This window comes from Felis catus, chromosome A2 (genome assembly GCF_018350175.1).
Source record: "Felis catus isolate Fca126 chromosome A2, F.catus_Fca126_mat1.0, whole genome shotgun sequence".
NCBI classification, from domain to species: Eukaryota; Metazoa; Chordata; class Mammalia; order Carnivora; family Felidae; genus Felis; species Felis catus.
In genome coordinates, this window is record NC_058369.1 from 135,465,875 (window position 1) to 135,492,154 (window position 26,280).

The window sequence follows — 26,280 nt, forward strand, 5'->3', positions numbered from 1 at the left end:
CTGCTGAGGATAAGGGATTAGGACAAAGAGCACCACAGTGTAAGAACCAGGTATTGAACCCTAACGAGATAATACCTTGGTTCTAAACAGATGGAGAGCATGGAAACCACCCAGACACCTCTGTCTCATATGGGGCTCTGTTAGGGGACCTCTTCTGCCAGATGCTGAATGGTTTGCAGAATGAAGCTGATTCTTCACAAGAACATAATCAGAACAAATTTGAGGTTATGTTAAATGAGTCTCAGGCAAGGCACTTGGCTTTCTTAAAAGGCACTGTTAATGAGCATTATTCTCTACATGAAAAGCAGAAAGGAGTTTAGAAACCAAATAAGAGAGCTCCCAAACATCTCCTCAGACAGCACTTCTTCAGCAAGGACATGTCATCCATGGACTGGCCAGTTTTCTGCCCTCCCCCAGGCGTCCATGATGCACTCCACTAAGCAGGTAGTTCAGAAATGAGCATGGGCTACAGAGGTGTTTCGGAGACAATAGGATTCCAAAGCAATTTACAGCCATGTATCAAACTTGCCTTTTTGAAATTGCCTTGTCCACTTAAAGTGGGTTCTGTACCCAGCTAGGCAGGCAGGTGATCTAAGTTGTCACCATCTTTTAACTCCTCAGCCTACTTGTCACCCAACTGTCAGTCCCTTTTAATGGCACCTGTAGGGGCAGCGCAGATCCTGAAGACTAATTGGAAGGACTGGGGACTGTGGGTCTGCTGTCAGGAGTGAAGGGGGCAGCAGCAGACACTTCTCCTTACCTATCAGAGCTGGGGGGTGGGGGCTGGAACTCAGGTGTGGTCATCAACTATGTTTCCCATAAACATAAATATAAAATTGTAGCCTTTGAGACTTACATGATACCGAGACTGAAGATCCAAGTGTAGGTTGGAGAGGTTCATTTTATAGCCTTGAATGACATCTCTCCTGACTCTCTGCCTTTCTGGTTTCTTTGCAGTTCCTCAGCACTTTGTTTGCCCCCCTAAACTTTGTCATGGAGAAAGTGGAAAGCATCCTCCCATCCAGCCTGTGGCACCAGCTGACGCGGATCTAGGGAAGCCCACCCGTCCTTCCCCTCAGCTCACCCAGCGGGCTGCCACTGTCTCTTTGTGCCAACTCCTCGTGGACCGCAAGAAAGCATGACTTTGAAAAAGGGAAGCCATTCCGAGATTTTAAATCATTCATGGACTGTCTGTTCCATATTAAAAGCTGTTTTTGTTGTACAAAATTCATTGATGTTCAGTTCTATTATATTTTGCCTTCAGAAAAGAAAAAAAAATCAAAAATAAACTTTTGTGTATTGCAGCAACCATTTGTGTCTTCCGGTGTCTTCCAACCTTAAAAGTGTTGGTGTCCCAAATAAACTTACATGTTTACGTTTCATTTACTAAGGACCCAGATCTTCTGAATGTCCCACAATGGTTTTCTTTGCTGATGGAACTCATCCCGGGAGGCCCTTAGTACTCCTACATACAGTCGGTGGTTTGGAAAATGGAATGTCTTCGGCAAAAACGTACCATCTTTTTCAGCCCCAAACTGTCGTTCCTCGTAGGTCACATGCACAAAACCAGCTTCCACAATGACTGACGGGCAGCATGAATGAAATGAAACACATGTGCCATGACAAGTTGTTCTAGTCAGAGACTCTACTCATTGAATAGAACTCAGCACTCTAGCTCTAGGAATCATGTTGCTTTATGAAAATTTGTGAGAAAAAAACTTTCGATGAGAAGCTACAGACCCAACAGTCTGTTGTAGAACCTGACTACTTTTCAATGTTGCCATTTTTACAATGTTTTCTCATAAGGGCACTTTATTATGTTTTTTTAATCATTTTTGCATTCTTGATGCTTAAATGTAAGTGTTCTTTGATCATTTTAGCGATCTGAACCAAAATGGTCATTTGTCCTCACCACCTTTGAAAGCCTCCGATTCACACCTGCTGAACATCTGGCTTTACTTAAACAAAAGAAGAAAAATAAATAACGTTGAATCCTCTATCTGAAGTGAAAAGTACTGCTATTTGAAATCTCAACTGAGTGCTTAAAAAAAAAGGACTGCCCTTTACATAGTTTGTTTTCCGTTTTATTTAGAATCCTGAAACTTTTCCCAGGCGCGTTAAAACAGGCAGCGTGCAGGGAAAGCACCACCACCTTCTCTCCTTCCCAGCTGGACTTGCTGCCGGCTCCTGGCCTTCCTCCACGAGCAAAGTAAGTGGGCAGGCAATGGTTCAGTGCACAAGGGCTTCTCACGCTTTGGGCAAGTCTGTGTTTCTACTGCCTTTGTGCAAAGCCCTGATGGGGAGAGGCGCTGGCTCCTGCTCTGAGGGAATTGTTTCCGAAGAGGCTGATCCGGGGCGCCTGGGTGGCTCAGTCGGTTGAGCATCCGACTTCAGCTCAGGTCACGATCTCACAGTTTGTGAGTTCGAGCCCCGCGTCGGACTCTGGGCTGATGGCTCAGAGCCTGGAGCCTGCTTCCGATCTGTGTGTCCCTCTCTCTCTGCCCCTCCCCCATTCATGCGCTGTCTCTCTCTGTCTCAAAAATAAATAAACATTAAAAAAAATTAAAAAAAAAAGAAGAGGCTGATCCCCTGTATCCACACCAATAGTGCTACTCTTGGGGGGCAGTGGCTGTGCCTGCCTTGTTTGCCTCTTTGCTTCTTCTTCCTCTGACTTGAATCTTGACCTGAAGTGGATGCTCAAATGATGTGTTGAATAAATTGATGCAACTCATGATACAAATAAAATTTTATTCACAGAGGAAAGGAGTTGGTTCCAGCAGAGAAGGACTAAGGAGGCTTATGTAAATTTTGCTGGAAGAAAATGTAGTAATTATCTAACACAATTATATGACTTAACAGATGGGTAAACCAAAGTCCAAAGAGATTTTGATCTGAGTTGGGACTCTAGCTTTAAGTGATAAACTTCCCAGAGCCCGTAGGCAATAGCAAGTGGAAATGGCCCAGTGTGAATTGTGAGAAACCCCAGTTGCAGGAGATACAGCAAAGAAATGTAACACAAGAATTTTAAACTAGGACTTTAAAGCAGTTTCATGGAGAGGGGAGGCAAAAGTTAGACTTTGAGGGGGGAAAAGGAGTGAACGGGAGAGATAAAGGTGGAGAAAAGATGGGGACAGAATGAAGACACAAGGTTAACAGAGATTGCTGAAGGAAATGAGTCCATGGTCCATGAGAGGAGCTAATCACGTGAGGAGGAGGGAGGCTTCTCTAAATCTGAGCCAAATTAATAGACCTTTCACCTTATAACCCAGAGTCACTCTTCAGTCCGAAGCTGTGCTCCATTTCCTCCGCCTCGGTCTTCAACTACTGTGCTCAACTCTTAAGAGCAACCATGACTCACTCTTGCCATTCTGATCTCCCCAGGCCTGGATGCCAGGGCGGTTGTTGTCTTTGTTTAGTTGCCCCTGAGGACAAGCATTCAGGCCTTGTCAAGGGTTCCATGCAAACCTGTGGAGAGGCAGAGCCAGAGCGACGAATATGACAGAGCAGTTTTTAAGATGATCACTTTTACATGGTTCTTGACAGTTTTTGCTCAAGGTCCATGGTTCCTGTCTTCTTGTTGAAATGGCCACTGGAATCCAAGTTGCATTCCTGCCTTCTTTTATTTATATATGAGAATCCATTCTGATGGGCTTTCCTCTATATAGATCCTTCCTATTGGAATCTAGCAGTGTATATAGGAAATAATACAATATGACCAAATGGGAATGATCTATATATTATTTAATTATATATTATACATTTAATATCTTCTGTATCTGTGGTTATTTCTCTTTTCTCATTCCTAATTTTATATATCTTTGCTCTCTTCCTTTTTTCCCCCTTTAATCAGCTTCACAAAGTTGATCTAATCTTTCAAAGAAACAAGTTTTGGATTTGTGGGTACATTCGACCATACTTTTTGCCTTTCTTTTTTTTAATTAAAAATTTTTTTAATGTTTATTTATTTTTGAGAGAGAGAAAGAGAGAGAGCAGGGGAGGGGCAGAGAGAGAGGGAGACAGAGAATCCAAAGCAGGCTCTGTGCTGACAGCAGAGTGCCCAATGCAGAGCTTGAACTCACAAACTATGAGATCATGACCTGAGCCGAAGTCTGACATTTAACCAACTGAGCCACCCAGGCACCCCTTGCCTTGTCTTTTAATATTTTAAGCTTTTAGGTTTATTTGCTCTTCTTGATTTCTCTTGTTCAGAAGAATTGTAATTTGTAAAATTTCCTTTGACAAATAATTGGTTAATTTTTATTTTATTTTAAGGAAGAGGTTTATAAGGCTATAAATTTTTCTCTAAGTGGAGCTTTCTTGTCCCTTAGATTTTGCTATGAAGGGTTCTTCATTCTTTTCTAGAAATTTCTGTTTTGGTTCCTTCTTGTCCAGGAGTGATCATATTTGGGCAGTCCCTAATAATTGGTTCTCCGTTACGGCCTTAAATGAATTTATTTTTAATGTTATCCTGCAATATCTAATGAAAACATCAAAGATATTCAACCATGTGTTCCCAATACCTTTACCCATGTAAACTCTAATACCTTACACCCATGGATTATTAAGTAAACTTGTGATCTTTCTTTCCATTAGTATTATTTTTGTAATTACATCTTTCTTCAAGGTGAAACTTCAGGGCCTATGTTAATATGTTTAAGATATGCTTATGTTCCTTCCACCGGTTCATATTGTTCTTCTGGCTCTGCGACTATGCATTTCACCAAGCTAAAACAAATCTGTGTGCTGAGTCACTAGACAACTTGAAATTTAAAAGGGGAGGGGGCTGTTCTGGCTTTTGAGGGTCAAAGATGGTTAGGCTGAAGAGGCAGGAATTGGCTACAAAAAAAAAATGTCCAGCAGAGGTATGGCCCTCTATCAGGAATGCTCTGGAGAGCTGCAGGAGCTCAGGGGACAGATGGCCTTCTGGTGGTATCTGTATCTGCTGCAGAATGCCATCTGTAATTCTCCGGCAGGCACGAAGGGGACAGAAAGGAAGCATGTTCTCTTGCCCGCTGAGTCTCCTGTTGTATCCAGCTCAAGTCGATTTCCTACTCCCTTGGGTCCTCAGCCTTGAAGCTTGTGTGTGACTAACCTTAGGAAGAAAACCTTTGGAACGGAAAACCTCAACTGACCTTCATCAAAAGGCAAGCAAACCTCAAGTTGGCGTGTTGTTTCAGGGAAGGGGTGGGAATGGGTTACAGTGTGAGAGGGTATGGAATGAGTATAATTTAAAAAAAAACAAAAAACTTTGTTTTAAACCACCTACTTCTGCCTCTGAGCCCCCTTACCACAAAATCTGCCTTCCAAACCTGTGTCCTGGTGCCTCTGACAGCATCATTATCCAAGCCCACAGTGTCCCTTAAGTCTGGTGGCACACACGAAGTGCAGGACCTGAGACCACACCCCACACCAGGCTCCCCACATGCATCTCCCTGCTGCGCCTTCTGCTCCTGGGCCCACAGACCACCCCTTTATGACTCTCAGCTCCTGCACTCTCCCTCTTGGGTACCCAGGACAGTCTCTGCAGGAGGGAGCATGCCCCTCCAAACACAGCCTCTTTCAGAATGCTTCTCTGGTAGTTTTCTGTGGGCAAATAACTACAAGATCTGGACTTGAAATTACAAAAAGGGAGAATTCAGGGAGGAAATAGAAGTTAACATCTCAAAGTTATATTGCCCCTCAAATCAAAGATAACCTCCTTTGTGGCACATAGGTGACTCAGTCAGTTAAACATCAGACTCTTGGTTTCAGCTCAGGTCATGACCTTACGGTCGGGAGATCTGAGTTAGGCTCCATGCCTGTATGGAGCCTGTTTAGCATTCTCTCTCTCCCAGTCCCTCTGCCCCTTCTCCTGGTGCATGCACACTTATGCTCTCTCAATAGCAACAACAACAACAACAACAACAATAACAACAACAACAAAAAGGAAAAAAGGAGCACCTGGGTGGCTCAAGTCAGTTGAGCATCCAACTCTTGGTTTCAGCTCAGGTCATGATCCCATGGTCGTGGGACCAAGCCCTGCATCAAACTCCATGCTGAGGGAGGAGCCTGCTTGGGATTCTTTCTCTTTCTCCCTCTGCCCCTCTCTGATGCTCAAACACACTCTTTCTCACACATAAAAACAAAACAGAGATAACCTCATTCACATCCAGTATAAATTACATCCCTTTGTTCACTCATTCCTTGAGGCAACTGACATTTATTGAGAACCTACTGTGTGCTGGGGTTACTGTCATGTTCTCCCAATTGCACCTTGCATTGCTGCATTTTCACTCTGAAGTATTTGTACACTTAACATTATCTAGAACTAGAAGTTCTGTATTCTATATCCTAGAGTGTAAAAGCTCAATAAATGTTGGCAGGAAGGTAGGAAAGACAGGGTGAAGGAGAGGATGATGCTAGACCAGAAGTGAGCACCATTTTATTGAAGCCCAGGGGAAAAATTTATTAAAAGTGAAATAAAATATATGTATTCCATTCTTGGAACAGCAGCTTAATGAGGAACTTTTGTGAAAACTTTGCCAAATTATTTTATGTGGGACGTGTGATTTCTTCTTATCCCGTGTTCCTCAAGTGACCATTGTTTATATTTATTGTGTACCAGCTACCATGCCAGGTACTTGATCTGCATGACCTCCTTGAATTCTCCAAATCACTCTGTGAAGTAGGTACTAATTTCAACCCCACCATAGCAACTACCAAGTCACGGAGTTGGGTTTGAACTCCTTAGCACCTGGGCAGTGACCCCAATGCAGCATGCACATGACATGCCTCTAACTCCCTGCCTACCCTGTCTCCGTGAGCTGGACGCAGACCACTCATCAGCTGACCTTCAGTCCTCTGGAAAGTTCACTAGAGAACACTGCCTCACAAATACTCCCCAAAGATCCTGAGCAGATCTCAGAGGACAAGGCAGACTTCACATTTTTCTTCACATTCCAGCCGTATGTGTTATGATAGGAGATAGGGAACTAATATTCCTGGATTAGAGGATATAAGCATAAAAACAAGAATGCCGTGTATGGACTTGGAATAGGAAGTAATTGTCTGTAATAAATACAGATTAGTGTTTCCCATAACGGGTTTTCAGAAATCTTAGTCCAGTAAAACGGTTTTTTGGAATATCCTGCAACCTTTACCATTCTCTTAGAAATTCACAAATTCAGAAGTCCTGAGACATCCCATAATGATGAAGTCTGCTTAACCCAGTACTTCTCCTCTCCTTTTATAAAGAATACCTACATTTACTTTGGAAAACGGTGGACAAGACTAGTCAAATCAAAAGGAGGATCCCATGAACAAGGCATGTGGTTCTTCTGACTATTTCATCCATCCTTACCAGGTAAGAGCCTGCCAGACAGAATATGAAGAGGAACCAGGCTGCGTGAAGCCATGAGGTACTGCTGTGCTCCCTAATTGGGCAGCATGTGCTCTGCGGCCTCTCCTCAATCCCCCTTGGTACTGGCCATGAATGTTGGCCATGGCCCCCCAGGAGGGCCCTGGGGTCTTTTAACTGTCCATCGATGCCAACATGGGTGAACAAAGTAGAGGGATTAAGGTTTGGGGCAGCAGTCATAATTCAAGTATTCTATTCTCTCTTCAGTCATCCAAGAAAAACCCAGTGACAGTACCTGAGAGAGGCTGTTAAGAGCTGTTTTTTTGGCCATGGTGACCAGTCAGTAACTATCACACTCCTGGGGGCCCCACCAAGTGGGGTTTTTCATCAACCCTAAGGCCTATGGGCCTTATATCTAACAAATTATATTTTACTTTGTTTTTATTTTAAAGCTGGTTAGTGACAACTAAGATGGTCCCTCTGCAGTTAGAATCTGATGTCAGAGTGAGAAAATCCCCTGTTCACTGGGAACTCCCCCATCACTCATTCTGTATTAATGATATTTATTCTCCCTCGTTGTTTTATTCTTAAAAAATGGTTCCCCTGGTTGCAGTGTTATGTTAAGCATATTACATGTTACTCCAAAGTCAGTTCATATATTATAGCTCGTTACACTCCTGGGTATACATTTCTGAATAGCTCTCACTCCACAGTTACAGTTCCGCATTAAATATGGGCTGCCACGAGTAGAGCCTGAGAGAGTTGTCTGTTCATTTTTGGCTCCTTCTTTTACCCGTAAGTTTTCTTCCCTCTCTATATTAGACTCCTCAGGGAAGATGTGCCCTCCAATAAGAAAGGTCTACCTGGAGGAGGTGGAAAGTATATTTCTCTAGAGTTTTCTGGAAAGGAGGTTAGAAAACATCCTATTTAGAAAAGCAGCTATTTGTGACAGAGTGCTTGGTTCCTGCTGGGGAGGTCAGAATCAGTTTGGGCAGGGAGGGACCACAGCGATTATAGGAGGTAGGAGATGAGGGTGTCAGAATTCATCAAGACCATTGACAAAAAGCCACAACATTTTTCCTTCTGCATTAAGAATATCAAAATGAGTTTTTGTCCACCTCAGCCATTGGGTTTTTCTCTTCTATGGCTAGCATGCTCTTAAGCATCTGTTGTAGCATCATGAATAGATAGCTTCAGAGATTTCACAGGATATAATCCTTTTAGTCACTGCAGTAAAATTCACAATGATGGCCTATTTTTGTTTCAGTTTGCTTCAGGATCCAAGCACGAAATTTTAATGAGCCACCATCTCCTTTCTTTGCTTCATTCATTTATTCAAATATATATTATGCATTGCGTTCCGTCAATGAGCAAAAATTCAATGTGCTCATGCTTGTGGCCTGTGGCAAGGGCCACAGTCTGCTGGGGAAAATGTCCTCATATGCAGTCCTTGGGCTGGGTTTCTCACATGGCACCTGATGCCAGGTAACACCTGCAACTCTTCCCTCTGGTGTGGCTCCTCTGAGTGTTAAACAAACAAAATTGGACAGCTAGAATATCATGCCCAGGCTTATGAAATTAGTCTTAGTGGGCCCCAAAGGCTCTCAAAATGTGAACAAGTCAAGAGCCACTTTTCTTCTATACAACTTTGCCAGTTCTGATTTCCCCACATGCCTTCTTTCAACTATCTTGGTCACTGCCCAACACAGTGTGACAAGCGCCAGGCACCTCTCTTCTTCAAGATAAGGGGGAATCTTCAGAGGAAAAGTGACTGCCATGGGGCCAGGGCACGAGAGCCTCTGGAGCCCACGGCCATCTCCCTCAGCTGCAAAGATGAGGGCCTGAGACCCTTGAGAAATGAGGATCAGATTGTGTCCAAAATACATCTCAATCTCTTGGGGCAGCCTACAGCCATATAAGGAGCTGGTCAAGAGCTATTTATCAGAAAAGTTCTCGAGGGCAAAGAGAACCTACAGGGCACTTCAATTAGCCAAGCAGTCGCTGGATCAGCTCTTATGAACCTATAGCTGTCACCAGGAAGGGTATCAGCTATTCAAATGGCACTGCAATTGCAATTTCATATGCAAGAGCTACAAAGAGCCCCCTTTTCTGTATTCAACTCCTTTGAGCATATTTGCCCATATTTTCTCAGGGTTTTGGATTCCAGAAAATGTTAGAATCTAAAAGTAGCCAAACTATAGGCAAGTAAGTATTTTAATCACCTGCTTAATCAAAGTGTCAAATGAGATTGCCCAACTATCATTGGTCACCATAGCCAAAGACATGTCTTAAAGGGATCATTCAGGTAATCTACCTGCTTTTCCTACATGATCCAAATAAGAGCAGAGAATGTGAATCATGAAAGCTGCCCCAGGTCCTAATTTCTCTGTCTTGCTCCATTGCAATTATATCTATTGACAGCTGACACTCAAGGGGCCCTATAGCATCTATAGCAAGACTCACAAGTTACATTTGAATTTCAGCAAGAAGCCTTTTATCCATGTAGACTTTCAAGATTCAAATATATATTTGCCTTTAAAAATATCTCTAGATTCTTTGGTTTGGAAATGTCTCACCAGAACTTAGAAAGCACATTGGACTTCCAAAAATTGGGAGCTCCACATATCCCACAGCAAATTTTCTTCCACAGAAAGGACTGCACCAAGCTTTGAGATATTTGTTTCAATTTTATGTCTCCAGGAGGTTTTCTTCATCTCTCCTATGACATATCTGAATCCTAATTTGATTTTCCCTGTCGTGTATAGAAAGCTTTAAAAAAAAAAATTCTCCTTCTGTTGATACCATTATGACAGCACTCAGAACTTCATATTTTAATTTCTCTCTCTAACCTAGTAAATTACTAATTTCTTTATCTTTTTGTTCCCAATGTTTAGCATATTGTTTCCATTGTTTGTGGTCAGTAAATGCTGAGCAGAAAGAAGGAGAAGGGAGGGAGAGAGAAGTGGATAGAGTCCTAGAAGTATTTTCCTCTCAAGGTGTATCACATGAGAATTTAAGCTCTTTGGGTTCATGGCTTGGACACTGGCACTCTTTGTACAATGCAGTTTGGTAGTCGAAACTGAAATTTTTCTTTGGTTGTGTTCAGAGCCAATATACAGTAGTCACTTGAAATTTCTTTTCATGTGTGAGAGTTTAAGTTCAAGACCAGTCTACAGAAAGGTGTGAGGCTGGGACTCCTGAGAAATCCCAGATCTTCTGCTTGTTCCCCACACCTCATTCATAGCCCATATCCTACTGTAAACCACAGACTTCTGGAATGAGAAGACAGAAATAGTCTGGAAGGCTAACAATGAACTATTAAAAAAGAAATTAAGAAAATCTCATTTACCAAAAATAGTAAAATATTTAAGAATAAACTTAACCAAGGAGATTAAAGACTGTGACTTCAAAATACAAATCATTGATGAAAAAGATTAAAGAAGATACAAATAAATGGAAAGACATCCCATGTTCATAAATTGGAAGACTTAATATTGTTAAAATGTCCATACTACCCAGAGTGCAATTCCTATCAAAACACCAATGGCATTTTCTTTTTACAGAAATAGAAAAAACAATCCTGAAATTCATATGGAACAACAAAGGACCCAAATACCAACACGACTTTGAGAAAGAAGAACAAAGTTGGAAGCATCACACTTCCTGGTATCAAAATATATTACAAAGCCACAGTAATTAAAACAGCACGGTATTAGAATAAAGACAGAAATATAGATCAATTAAACTGAATAAAGAGCCCAGAAATCAATGCATGCATAGTCAACTGATCTTCTACTGGGTGCCAAGAATACACAATGGAAAAAGGACAGTTTCTTCAATGAATGGTGTTGAGAAAACTGGATGTGCATATGTACAAATGAAAAAAATTGGACCCTTGTCTTAGACCATACCCAATAACCAACTCAAGATGAATCAAAGACTTAAAAGACTTGAAACTATAAAACTCCTAGAAGAAAACATGAAAGGAAAGCTTCATGACATTGGTCTTAGCAATGATTTCTTGGATATGACACCAAAAACATAAGCAACAGATGCAAAAATAGACAAGTAGGATGATATCAAACTGAAAAGCTTCCCGTCCATAAAGGAAACAATCAACAAAGTGAACAGATAGCCTACCGACTGAGAGAAAATACTTTTATCGATTTATCCCTTTATCCAAAAAATATAAAGAATTCACATAAGTCAACAGCAAAAAAAAATAACTTGATTTAAAGATGAGCAAAGGACTTGAATAGACATTTCTCTAAGAAGACATACAAATGGGCAACAGATATATGAAAAGATGTTCAGTATTACTAATCATCAGGGAAGTGCAATTCAAAATCAATGAGACAAAAACAAAACAAAATAAAAACCCCACAGAAATATTATCTCATACCTGTTAGGATGGCTATTATCAAAAAAACCCAAATGATAAAAAGTGTTGGTGAGGATGTAGAGAAATCAGAACCTTGTACACTGTTAGTGGTAATGTAAAGTGCTGTAGCTACTATGGAAAACAGTATGGAGGCTCCACAAAAAATTAAAAATGGTATTACCATATGACCTAGGAATCCCACTTCTGAGTATTTATTCAAAAGAATTAAAATCAGGATCTTGGAGAGATATCTATACTCTCAGGTTCATAGTGGCCTTTTCCACAATGAACTAGAGGTGGAGACAGCCTAAATGTCTATCAACAGATGAATGGATAAAGAAAATGTGGTCTATACATGTATATAATGAAATTGTGTTCAGCCTTAAATAAGAGATAAATCTTGGTTTATGTGACAATGTGGATGAACCTTGAGGACATTATTCTAAGTGAAGTAAACTGGTCATAGCCTGTTTCCATTATATGAGATATCTAAAACAGTCAAACTCATAGAAGCAGAAAGTAAAATGGTAGTTGTCAAGGGATAGGGAAAGGGGGAAATGGGGAGTTGCTGTTTTTAAAAGGGTATAAGTTTTCAGTTAGGCAAGATGAATACATTCTAGAGATCTGCTATACAACATAGTGCTTATAGTTAGTAATACTGTACAGTACATCAAAAAATTTGTCGAGAGTAGATTTCATGTTATCTTTTCTTACCACAATGAAAAAACATAGTCCAGAAGTATTTGTGGAATGCCTCCTCTTTCCTTCTGTTCTTATCCTGACAGAGAAGTGTGAGTATTCTTCGTAGAAAAAAAAGGAATCCCTTTGTGGTGAGGGACTGTCCTGTGCATTATAAAATATTTAGCAACATCCCCAGCCTCTACCCACTGGATGCCTGTAGCAACCCCCATCCCACAGTTATGATAACCAAAAATGTGTCCAGAAATTGTCATATGTCCCCTGGGGGCCAAAATCACTCCTGCTTGAGAACCATTGCCATAGGAAGAATCCCAACAAGCTAGAACTTTGGCACTCGACGTGCAAATGGTGAATGCCAGATGCAGTATTGGTGGTGTTGTGACCTGGAAAGTCCTTTTTTCTCAGGAATGTGGTGTTCCCCTTTGAGAAGATGAATGTCCTCCATCTGGCTTCTAGCCTAAACTGGTGGAGACATCCAAAGCACATCTTGCTTTGATGTGCTAGTTTTCTATTTCCAACAAATAAAGGAGAAAAGTACTCTGTGTTAGTTTCCTAGGGCTGATGTAACAAATTACTACCAACTGGGCAGCTTAAAATGATAGAAATTTATTTTCTCTGGTTCTGGAGGCCAGAAGTCTGAAACCAAGGTGTCAGCAGGGCCACGCTGCCTCTTGAGGTTCTAGGGGAGAATCCTTCCTCGCCTTTTCCCGTTCTGGGGAAGAGTGGCTCTGGTGTTCCTTGGCTTGTGGTTGTATCACTCGAGTCTGTACCTCCATCTTCACATGGCCTCTCCTCTGTGAGTCTCTTCCCTGTGTGTCTCTTAAAAGGACGCTTGTTATTGGATTTAGGGCCCACTCGGATAATCCAGGATGCTGTCATCTCCAGATCATTAACTTAATTGCATCTGCAAAGACCCTTTTTCCAAATAAGGTCACACGTACGGGTTCTGGGATGTGGATGCTCTCCGTAGGGCCCCCGTTCAACCCATTACATACTCTAAAGCAAAGCTGCTTTTTTAAAACACCAGTTGATTTTTTTTAATAGTTTATGTTTTTTAAGCATTTGAAACAAAAATTTACGTCAAAGTTGGGAATGTAGTCCAAAAGCTTTTTTTTTTTTTTTGAGATTTAGTTGTTCTCATGATGCCCCATCACCCTCAAATACTTCAGTGTGCATTTCCTGCAAGCAAGGACATTCCTGTACTTAACCACAATGCAACTATCAAAACAGAAAACTGACATTGACCCAGTTCATCACTCTCCACATCAACGATCCATTCAAGTTCCTCCAATTGTCCTAATACGGGTTTTTTAAAGTTTTTTAATGTTTATTTATTTTTAAGAGAGAGAGAGAAAGAGAGAGAGAGACACTGCGCAAGCAGGGGAGGGGCAAGGAGAGAGGGAGATACAGAATCTGAAGCAGGCTCCAGGCTCCAAGCTGTCAGCACAGAGCCTGACACAGGGCTCGAATTTACAAGCCATGAGATTATGACCTGAGCCGAAGTCAGACGCTCATCTGACTGAGCCACCCAGGCACCCTTGTTTTTTTCCTTTTTTTTATAGCAAACAGATCTACTTCAGATTCATACACAGCATTTAGTTGTCCCTGTAGCTTTCTTCAGTCTGCAACAGATCCTCAGACTTTCTTTGTTTCAAATCCTTAACACTTTTGAAGATTGAGGGCCAGTTATTTGGTAGAATGTCCTTCAGTTTGTCTGAAGGCTTGTCTGACATTTCCTCACGATTGGCTTTCTCAGGACTACTCCAGAGAAATGCTGTGTTCTCATTGCATCAGGAAACATGTTTTCCATTTGTACAATTACTGGCGAGGAAGATGTCGATCACTTGATTAAGGTGTATCTGCCAGGTGACCCTTCCCCATCCCCCCACCCCTTGTAAATTAATTAATAGGTATTTTGTGGGGAGGACTTTGATAGTATGTAAAGATCCTATTATTCACCAACTTTTATTTTATTCGTGGGTTTATTTGTATCTAAAGGACTGGTGAATTCCTTTTTTATCAATAGGTTATAAACTATTATGATCACTATTTTGATGTTCAAATTGTGCCACAGTTGGCTAGAAGGAGTCCATGCAGTCTGACTGTGTCTTTTTGACATGTCCCCATCATTCTTTGGTCACTTCCTGGCTTTCTGGCACAACAAGACATTCTAAGCTTGTTTTGTACTTTCTTTGCCCCTAAAAGGAGCTCTGGGTTTCTTTTAGTGGAAAATGGAACGTGTTTTGAGAACGAATGTATTTGCTCCTGTGCATTTTCCAGAATGTTGTTGTGACAGTTTCTCACTGCTGCTTCTCTCTCATTCCTTCCACATGCCGTGGCTTTACCACCAGCGCGCCTCTCCCTCCCTCTCCTTGCTCCGCCTCCACACAGCCCATACTGCTTCTATGTTAATATTTGGAAGCACTAACTGTGGGGAGCAAGCCACACAGTGGCAGCCCCATGTCCTGAGAAAGGTTGGCCTGTTATTGGCAGACATGCTGGACAACTGACTGGCCGTCATTGAGGAAATCTGGCTCCAGGACGTTTGGATACATGACCTCAGTGAGCTTAGACTTCTGAATATGTGTGAGTCATCCCCAAGCACCAATGGCTGACTTACCCTTTTACACTGTGAGGACAACTGACTTCTTGTTCTGCCTCCTAGTTCAGCTTTTCCCAGGACTGATTTCCTAAACTCTTTGAATTTTGAGGGCTGTTACCAGGTCTTCCATACCTGGAATCCTTTCTCCTCTGAGAAGGAAAATCTGAAAGGCCTGAGTAATCCAGCCATCCTTGCTTCTGCTCAGGGTGAGGACTTTCAGCCAGACTAGCCCATGGGGTGGGGCCCTCTGGTTATCTTAGGCTTCTGAATGGAGCCCAGGGGCAAACACAAGCTAGACTCCTACAGGGTGCTCATGCACACAGCACCCAGGCCTTCCAGTCTGTATCCCAGCTCCTGCCTCCTTGATCTGCCAAGGAAACCAAGATGTAACCCCTGCCATTTGGATACTTTTATCACCCTCCTTGGGCTCTCTGTCCTCTGTCAACCTCCTTCTAAGTTGTTTTTGCTGTGGATTTTTAAAGTGTGACTTCCCACACTCCCTCCAAGACTTTAATGAAGTCTTGACTTCTCTCTTGAGCTCCACATGACCAACATTTCTTTCCCTTACTCCAGCACCTCCTAAGTGGACTTGAACCCTATGTAGCTACCTAGGAGGGGAGACCCTGACCTCTGGACAGCTAACCCAGAGACCAGCAAGAAGCCCTTGATATGCCTGGTGAGAGGGCTTACCTTCTTTCTTTCACTGAAGTAGGACAGAGAGGGAGAAACAGAGAATGGGAAGTGCAAAATCATGATGAGGAGCTGGGGCCAGCAGTCATGTTGGGCCATGTGAAATTTTAAACAAGTGAGGAAAGAGACTAAGAAAGAGGAAGAGGAAGCTGAACTACAGAGAGAAGAGAGGCCATCACGTGAATGAAAAGTGGAGAGTAAGCTACCTTGGTCTCCAATGGCTTTCTAGAAATAACCGTGAGTTCATTCAAAGCCCAGCTGCACTTTGCTTCCTGTCCAGGGATTCTGTTAGATCTCTATATTCTAAGACTAAGCTACCCTTGTTTGTGCTACTGTGATTTCATTTGTTTGTTGCCATAAAAAGAGCCTTTTTTGAACATTCTTGATGGCTGCATTGTCTTCAATTTCTGTCAATTGGAGACTGTTGTCCCATGCCCTGGGAAAAGGGTCACTGTTCCTCTCACCCCACAGTGCTGCCTCCCAGATGTTTCTGCAACACTTTTTAAAACAACTGCCTTTCTTTTTAGGTCCATGTCCAGCATGAGGATGTACCGTCCTCTTCGCTGTCATCCACTGATATCTAGACACTTTTCAATGTTCCCTAATAAATGTAGAAAGTTCTCTTCTCCTTCCTTCCCTTACCATTATCTTGGACAACTTCAGTGTCAACATGGATGATTCATACACTAGGTTATCCTTATATTTCCTCACCCTATCCATTCCAAAAATAATGAAAACAATATATAAAAAATAGCACATATCCTGTAGCTTAGGAAATACTTTCCCAGTCATAACTTCATTCTGTTTTGATTTTTGAACTAGGCTCCCAAAGCCATACCATAGACTCATCCCCTTACACATGCCTCATTTCCAAGACCTGGATGTCTTTGTTCTCCTTTAGTGAAGAAAACCTCTTGGGCTCCTATGATTTCCCCTTAGTTTCTCTCAGTGAACCACCTTTTAGGATTCATCAGACCCTCTGTCTTTACTCTTCCCTAATCTCATAAACTCCCAGCTGCCTTTGGTTTCTTCCCCACCCCACCAGCATCCCATACTTGGCCACTGAAACACTGCAGTAAGCTGGTGCCAAATTCATTCACGCCCAGCAGATCTCTATTTCCCTCACCCTGTCTGTCTTGCTTGTCCCCAACACCTGCTCTTGCTGCTCAGCCCCATATCACTCAGGCATGTCATTCTCTCCATCCTCTCTCCCTCTCCCTCTCTCTTTCTCATTTAAATGCCATTGAAAATGATTTTATTAATTCACCATTAACTGCCAATCTCTATTTTCTTCTTTGTCCCAATTCTCCTTCTACCTGAACTCCTACTCACCTTGCTCCAGTCTCCTTCAGGGTACGACCACATCCATTTTTCCTCTTTCTCTACTGTCTCTATTGTCAGATCCCCTTCCCATTGATTTAAAAGAATGGTGAGATATTTCTACAGAAGTCAATCCTTCTTATATCTTCCATCTCCCTGAAGCTACCATCATTACCTTCTCATCCCCTTCTTTAGAGCTTATACTCAACTTCTGTCTTGGGTATCTCTTCACACATTGCTTCTTCAACCCTCCAAACTCTGTTCCAACAGAACCTGCTTTTTCAATGGAAAACAATGACTGCCCAACTTCCTAATTCCAATTTGACCACAAAGCCCTGGGAAATCTCTTCTTTTAGCCTTCATGACACTCTTTCTCCAGATTCTCCTTGAAACTCTCTTATCCATGTTTTCCTTTGTCACTCTTTAAATGTGGGCCTCTCCCAAAGATCTCATCTTGCTTGGTCCTAGAAGGCCTTCTCTTGCTTTGCTTCCCTCCCAGAGCCATCTCATTCTCTCCCATAGCTTCACCCACATGCTGGTCACTTTCCCCACCCACTTGGACTCCACCCCATCTCTTCTGAGCTCTTGACCTACATTTCCAACTGCCACCAGGATATCTCACTTCAAACCTGGCATGTCTCCAACTAAATTCAATGTCTTTACCCTAAAAATCGCCCATCATGTGTAGATGGCACCACCAACCAGACATGTACATAGAAACCTTGGAGAGTGACTTCCCATAGTGAATGAGTAGCTCATGCTGCCTGGCGGCCATGCAGTTTGTGTGCAGTCTGTAATTCAGGCCCTAACTCCCTCCTCCTGCTCAACTGCCACCACCATCTGCCTGGTTCACCCACCTCCAAACTCCTCTCTTCTCAAGCTTAAAAACAGAGGTTTAATCATCCTATTTCTACCTCAGAGATAGCACTGATTCCTCATTGTGTACGGGGAAATGCTCAGACTCCCGGGAAGGCATTTGAGGCCCTCTATGGTATCCCTGGCACATTTCCCACCACACCCTCAGTGCCCCTTGCTCCTGCCACATGGGCCTCCCCGCTGTTCCCTGAACCCGCTGTTCTTTATCCCATGCCTCCACTTGCTATTCCTTCTGTCAGGAAGATATTTCTCTTCTTTTTCTGCCAACCCAAATGGTCCCATCAGTCAAACCTCAGGTCAATGGTCATCTTTTCTATAAAGATTTGATTCTCCTTGGACAGTAGCCCCTTCTATTGTCTTCCCTTGTGTGTTGCTTCTAGCACTTAGGTGACTATGCTTTGAATTTGTAACAGGTTAGTTTTATTTCTGTCTGTGAGTTCTTTTTTTTAAAAATTTTTTAATGTTTATTTATTTTTTGAGAGAGAGAGAGACAGAGCATGAGCAGGGGAGGGGCTGAGAGAGTGAGACACAATCCGAAGCAGGCTCCAGGCTCTGAGCTGTCAGCACAGAGCCTGACGCAGGGCTCGAACTGGTGAGCCATGAGGTCCTGGCCTAAGCCCAAGTTGGACGCTTAACTGACTGAGCCACCTCGGCACCCCTTCTGTCTGTGAGTTCTTTAACAAGTGCCTATTGGGTAAGGGTTGTGCTCTTTGTTCTTATCATGCCATTTAATATTTACCACAGCTCTTTGAAGTGGTATTGGTATCTCCCTGTGCCAAAGAGGAAACTGGGGCTCAAAGATGTTACAATTCTTCTTGAGGTCATACAGCTGGCAAGTGGAAGAACCAGAACACGAACCCAGGGCTGGTTTACCCCAAACCCCAGCCTCGTTCCCCTACACCAATTATTCCCAATCTTCATGGTGCATGGAAATCACCTGAAGAATCTTTCGGCACTATTCATTGACCCAGACATTCCGAGTGAATTGGTGTGGAGCTCAACCCAGGGATCACGGTGTGCGGTTTTATTTTTCTAGTTGCCTGGGTAATTCTATTATTCAGCAAAGTCTAGGAAGCACCTCCCTAGGTTATTCAGTGCTTCCCTGGAGGCCAGCACACAGTGTGTTTAATATATATTTCCCCCAATTATTTGCTCCAAATGATTTTCTTTTCTGCTGGACATTTAATCCCCAAATTCTAAGGTTGGCAAAAATTCAAAAGCAAAAACAAGTAGAGAAAGAAATTAGTTATCTGGCTAACATGAGCCCCAAATTCATTTCCGATGAAATTTCCCAAATCAATATAAAGAAATTAGGAAGCACAAGCCAAAGTTGTTTTAATTTTACTTTTTAATGTTTATTTATTTTTGAGAGAGAGATACACAGAGCGCAAGTTGGGGAGGGACAGAGAGAGAGGGAGACACAGAATCCCAAGCAGATTCCAGGCTCCAAGCTGTCAGCACAGAGCCTGATGTGGGGGCTCGAACCCATGAACTGCAAGATCATGACCTGAGCTGAAGTCAGACATTTAACTGACTAAGCCACCCAGGCATCAGGCCAAAGTTGTTTAAACTCATTGCTCCTCAATTGCCTTTCTTTGACAAAGAGACGTGGCCTCCTGGACACCCTCCCGCCCTTCCCCTTTTTCATCACTCAGAAGCTGCATGTTGCCATGACTTGTCTCCACAAACTGATCCCAAGGCAGAGCCTACCTTCTTTGGAAGAGAAGTTGGCACGTGGCAAGGGAAGCATGTATAGAAGGTGTGGACCATGGCAACGATCAGGTCACACTCTCTGAGTCCTCGTGCTGTTCTGTGGCAGGCTGTCACAACCATGCACTGCCCCAGAAATTGCTGGGAAAAAAATCTCTTTGGGTTAGCCACTGCCCACACTGAAATTACTATTCTCTTTGCACAATTTCTTTTATCACACCAAAATTGATGGAAAGATTTTTGAAAACTATTCTTTAAAATGTTTTGTCCCATTTAAGAGTTATCTATAACTTTTAGTATTAAATTCCACCAGTTAGGAAACATCACCCAATAAAACTGCGCTGTGAATTTATGTGGACTTCCTATCTAATTAGTAGGATATACATTCTTATAAAATCCTATTAAAGCTTCTGTTCTGCTGCATCTAAGAAGCAAACAACAGAAGACCTTTCAGCATCTATAAAGGCCATGAAACTACTCTTCTCAGATGTTTTGGATTCAGATGTTGATCATTGCTAGCAGTAATCTAGAACACATGAGAGATCTAGACGTCACTTATGCTCAAAGGATTGGACCAATTAAACAATTCATTCACTGAACTTTATTCAGAGTCTGCCCTACGTGCCCACACATATATACAGTGCCTAATACAGAGCTAAGTACTATTTGGAGCCCAGTGACTCACACAGGAGTGTTCCTTTATAAAGATGCCTAAGGCTAAGTTAACTGGTCTCAGTTAAATGATATACTAGGTCAGTAATTTAAAAGAGGCTTCAGGGCCTCAAATGATTTATTGCTAAGTGAATGGTCCATGTGGGCCATTTGTGGTAGAAAGCAGGCAAGAAAACCAGGTGAAGGTTCTGCCTTTTTAACTTTTGAATCTCAGCTGCTTTGATTGCAAGAGTGTCATATCAGAAATTTATTTCCAAGGTCATCCCATCTCTCCTGGGGATTTGTGAGAGTTCATGGGATGGAGTGGAGGCCTCTGGCAATGAGGTGTGTATTCAACTTGGAGGGGGGAAATGTTGGGAAGGGGCCCATGAGGAAATACCGTACCAGTTATATTAACAGAGGCAATTTAATATGAAGAATTAGTAACCGGGTTCTGGAGGACATAAAGGACACTCTGACGTATTTAGAGACAGGAAATGCAGGAAACGGCCACTGCCCACAAGGGTAGAAGGACAAAGAGGAAAGGCTGGGTTAGAAATTGGAAGCTTGGAGAAGAGCTGAAGCAGGGGTCCTGCCCAGGTGGTGCTGGTGTCTCTTAGAGCCTCAATGAAGCTTGTTCTGGGGTGTAAGGAAAACCTGCAAACGGACAAGCTGCTGTTGCAGGAAGAAGCATTGCTAGAGTAATACCCACAGGAACGTCTGGAGCAGATCTCACTATGAGAGGAATCATTTGTGTGGTGAGTCTTAGTTATGTTAATGTAAAGACACTAGACTCCCCTTGCATACAAAAAAGATGTAACAGAATTTTAAAAATTTTCTGTGGCTTATCAGTTTGCAAAAAGAGACCCGGAGGCTTCTGGTAGGGAATGAATGCAAAACCTCATGCTCTTCTTCCTGAGAGTTGAAATTAGAGAAATCTGCTTTTTAAGAGTGTGTTATTAACAAACGTCTGCTGACATGAGAGGACTCCAGAAGCCCCATCGGGGGATTCCTTATGAGAGGATCTGCTGGTGATACAGGCTGGAGAAAAACAAAGAGTTCCAGCAAAACACACAGGTGAGACTGAAGAATGTCTGGACCTAGCCGCTAAGGTGTTTTGTCACTCTTTCAGAGCAATGGCTGAATATGTGAGTGAAAACGCAAAAAGCTATAAACTCAGATCCCAAGCATAAGTTTTGGGTTGTGCAGGGATTTGGCTCAGCAAGGGTATCACCTGATCCTTGAGCCAGAGTCCTTGTAACTCTACAGGATTTGTGTTCTGTGATGACATGGTACTTGGAAAAGTCACAGAAGCAAGAGTGCCTATAGACCAAAGAGACTTTCCAGTTATGCTGTTTGGAAGTACTGACCCACCTGGTCTCAGTGAATTCCTGGGATTCTTGGGCAATTTGAAGTAGGAATCTCAAGAGAGCTCCTGGATTTCTGCTAATTAGGAATAACTGAGCAATAAATGGGGGAAATGTGTAAAGCTGATAAAGAGGGTTACACCAGTTATACTAGTTTTTAAGCTCCAGTTATTCATTTGGAATAGGGACAAAGATGTGGGGAAATACAGTTCTTAGTAACATGTTAATATTTATGTGTTTCAAGACAACCAGCTGTCAGGGACCATTAGGCATTTGGGACCTTTTTGATCCTTTATAGGAAATTAATCAGAATCTGAATTTCTGATGCTTTCATGAGTGGGTTACTCTCTCTCTCTCTCTCTCTCTCTCTCTCTCTCTCTCTCTCTCTATATATATATATATATATATATACACATACACACATATAAATAAATATCAAATATATATATTTTACAAATATATATATAAAGTATATATATGAAATGAACACACTTCCTAAGCCACACGATATTTAGGGAGCTATAGAAATTATATAAAATCAGAGTTTTGTTGATTTTAAGAAGTATTTAGGAAGTAATGAGTAATGGTCTTATATTTTAATTATTGTGGGTTATTTTCATCAGGTTAACACTAAGAAGTCAATATTATTATCTATTTGTGTCTCTCAGGAAAACCGCTACAGTAATTTAACAGCTGTAATCAATTCACAAAACATCCTTGGCAAGGGTGGGCTTGCATACTTATGCAGAGATTCAAAGTTAGATATTATCTGGATGAGTACTGTGTACTGTGCTTGATGGGATTTTTTTTTAAATGTAAATCAGAAATTGCTTGCAGAACAGATAAATGAGTCATTTATTCTTCTATTTAAAATAATATTGATTTATTGAATATTTGCTACATGCATTGTGCTCTCTAGTTGAATCAAGAGTGAGAAGTGAAAGGGGGATTGGTGAAGGGAACGAGAGGGTGTAAGGGAGAGAGCCTTGGCAGATCTTGTAGCTTTCTAGATTAATTTTCATAAAAAGTTGACATTTTACAATATTGGGTCTTTCTATCAAAATCTCTCCATTCAAAGTATCCCTTATTTCCATTACTAAAGTTTTTAGTATTTTTTTCTTTAATTATGCACAGTCATTATTGTTTATACACAGATTTTATATTGCTATTATGAACAATAGATTCCCAACCAGTTTCCCTACTTTCTACACTCCAAAGTCCTTACACAATTTTCATTACAGTCTAAGTCCTCCCACATCCACACCTACAAATCTATCCTCCTTTTAGATTGAGAGTTTTGAAAATTATTTTTATCTCACTACTAGATAAGAAATTACACATTTTTGTTTTAATGGTTATCCTTAAAATTTTAACGTGGCTACCTAACAATGCCTCAAGATTATTTCTTCTCTCCTTCTCAACAATATAAAAAACTTAAAATGCTTAATTTTGGTCCCTCCCTTTCCATCCTGATATTGTTGCCAACACTATATTTCACCTTGCTCTGTTACCAGAAATGAGTAATTCCTAGTTATTTTTATATGTTCATTGTTGTAAATTTCACTGCATGTATACAAATTTATTTGCTCAACTTTTCCTCTTGCATTTCATTGGAAAATGTTTTTTCAATTTCCTATAGATAGGATCTGCTCTTGGTATATTTTTGTTTGTCTGAAAATCTCTTTACTCTTGCTCTTTAATGATAGTTTAGCTGGATATAAAGTTATAGATTGATTTTTTTCCCTCAGGATTTTGAAAATATGATTCCAGTGCCTTCTTTCTTCCATCATTGCTCTACAAAAGTCTCCCTTTGGTCTAAACTGTTTTGCAGATAACTTGTCTTTTCTCTCTGGTAGTTTTTTAAAAGTTTTTTTTTTCAATGTTTATTTATGAAGGGGGGGTACAGAGAGAGAGAGGGAGACACAAAATCTGAAGCAGGCTCCAGGCTCTGAGCTGTCAGCACAGAGCCTGACCTGGGGTTCAAACTCATGTGGGGCTCCAACTCTGGAACTGTGAGATCATAACCTGAGCTGCAGTCAGATGCTTAATGAACTGAGCCACCCAGGCACCCCTCTCTGGTAGTTTTTGAAATCGCTTTTTCCTCTGCTCTCTGCACTTTTGCAACAATATATTTTATTTGGTTTTGGAACTACTTGGAACCTCTGCTTCTTGACATTGAAAATTTATATCTTTCCTCCATTCTGGAAATTGCTCATCTTTCTCACTTCCTGTCTTTTTTCTTTCTAGAATTCCTGTTTTAAGACATATGATGGGCCTATTAATTCTACTTTCCCTGTATCTCAGCTCCTTTCATATTTTCCATTTCTTCAAAACCAAAAGCCACTCACCCTAGTATATTATTACTCCTTTTAAGACTGTAATATATATATTTACTGTTAGGTTCAGAGCCTCTCCATCAACGCAGATAAAAAGTTGTTAACATTTCATCCACGGCCTGGGGTGCTGAAGCAAAGACCCAGGCAGAAATCTCAGGGCTGTGTTTTTTCCTATTTCCCCAAGTGCCCAGCCACCTCCTCAGCCCTGGGATATTTCTTCCCAGCACTCAAGGCTGTTGGGTCTATTAAGAAACCTGGTGCGCTGAGTGGCTAAGAGTGGGTTCCATTGCAATGTTATTAGATCACCCCATTATGAGCACCTTTCTTTGGAAAGGACAGGGCAGTGGAGCAGAGATTTGGGGCTAATTTCCTTAGATCTGTCTTCTACTTCACTAACTCTCTTTTTAGGTGTATCTAGTTTTCTGTTTACCACATCTACTGAGTTTTTTTTTAAAGACACATTTAATCAGCATCATGATCAGACTGTTATATTTATCAATTAACATGTGAGCGACAAGAAAAAACTACGTTAAAACCTTTTGTTGGAGTGCTTTTCACTTTTCAGAGACCAGAAACTAAAATATTTGGGAAGATGGTGGCGTAGGAGGATGCTGGGCTCACCTCGTCCTGCTGATCACTTAGATTCCAACCACACCTGCCTAAATAACCCAGAAAACTGCCAGAAGACTAGCAGAATGGATTCTCCAGAGCCAAGCATAGACAAGAGGCCCACGGAAGAGGGTAGGAAGGGCGACGAGGCAGTGTGCGCTACACGGACTGGCAGAAGGGAGCCAGGGTGGAGGGGCAGCCTGCTGGCAAAGCAGAGCCCCCAAGTCTGGCTTGCAAAAGCGGAGGGACCGGACAGAGTGTGTTCTGACAGCAAGCGGGACTTAACATCTAGAAGGTTATAATTTGACAGCTCTGCTCAGAGAGCGGGAGGGCTGGAGGACAATGGGAGGGAGAGTTGTTGAGCCCTGGATGACAGAGCACAGCTTGTCGGGGAACAAAGGCACTCGCCAGCAACATCTCCCTCGCCCACCCCCCAGCGAAAATCCCAAAGGGAACCAGTTCCTGCCAGGGAACTTACTTACACCACACAAACACCCAATGCTGTGCTTCTGTGGAACCATCCCTCCAACAGCAGGTCTGACTCCCTCTGGGTGCTGCAGGGCCCCTCCTGAACCAGATCACCGAAGGAAAAGCGAGCCGAGCCTGCCCCACCCGCCCCTGTGCACCCTGCCAATCCACCCCAGCTAATACGCCAGATCCCCAGCATCACAAGCCTGGCAGTGTGCAAGTAGCCCAGACGGGCCAGCCACCCCACAGTGAATCCCACCCCTAGGAGAGGGGAAGAGAAGGTACACACACCAGTCTGACTGTGGCCCCAGCAGTGGGCTGGGGGCAGCCATCAGATCTGACTGTGGCCCTGCCCACCAACGCAAGTTATTCAAGACAGCACAGGGGAAGTGCCCTGCAGTTTCGCACCACTCCAGGGACTATCCAAAATGACAAAATGGAAGAATTCCCCTCAAAAGAATCTCCAGGAAATAGCGACAGCTAACGAACTGATCAAAAACGATTAAAACAATATAACAGAAAGTGAATTTACAATAATAGTCATAAAATTAATCGCTGGGCTTGAAAACAGTATACAGGACAGCAGAGAATCTATTGCTACAGAGATCAAGGGACTAAGGAACAGCCAGGAGGAGCTAAAAAATGTTATTAATGAGCTGCAAAATAAAATGGAGATGACCACAGCTCTGATTGAAGAGGCAGAGGAGAGAATAGGTGAACTAGAAGACAAAATTATGGAAAAAGAAGAAGCTGAGAAAAAGAGAGATGAAAAAATCCAGGAGTATGAGGGGAAAATTAGAGAACAAATTGATGCACTAAAGAGAAATAATCTATGCATGATTGGTATTCCAGAGAAGGAAGAGAGAGGGAAAGGTGCTAAAGGTGTACTTGAAGAAATCATAGCTGAGAACTTCCCTGATCTGGGGAAGGAAAAAGGCATTGAAATCCAAGAGGCACAGAGAACTCCCTTCAGACATAACTTGAAAAGATCTTCTGCTCGACATATCGTAGTGAAGCTGGCAAAATACAAGGATTAAAGAGAAAATTCTGAGAGAAGCTAGGGATAAACATGCTCTAACATATAAAGGGAGACCGATAAGACTCATGACAGATCTCTCTACTGAAACCTGGCAGGCCAGAAAGGAGTGGCAGGAAATCTTCAATGTAATGAACAGAAAAAATATGCAGCCAACATTCCTTTATCCAGCAGGTCTGTCATTTAGAATAGAAGGAGA

General features: G+C 42.1%; 1 protein-coding gene across 2 annotated transcripts in view; it reads left to right on the plus strand.

Moving 5' to 3' along the window:
• The window catches only part of ST7 (suppression of tumorigenicity 7), a 250,915-nt gene extending 249,607 nt beyond the window's left edge, over nucleotides 1-1,308 (plus strand). The window contains exon 16 of one of the 2 annotated variants that reach the window (XM_006929306.5): nucleotides 958-1,308. In XM_006929306.5, the coding sequence (XP_006929368.1) occupies nucleotides 958-1,053 (96 nt within the window). In that variant the 3' untranslated portion in view covers nucleotides 1,054-1,308. 2 annotated transcript variants of the gene reach the window in all.
• Nucleotides 1,309-26,280: the final 24,972 nt, after the last annotated feature.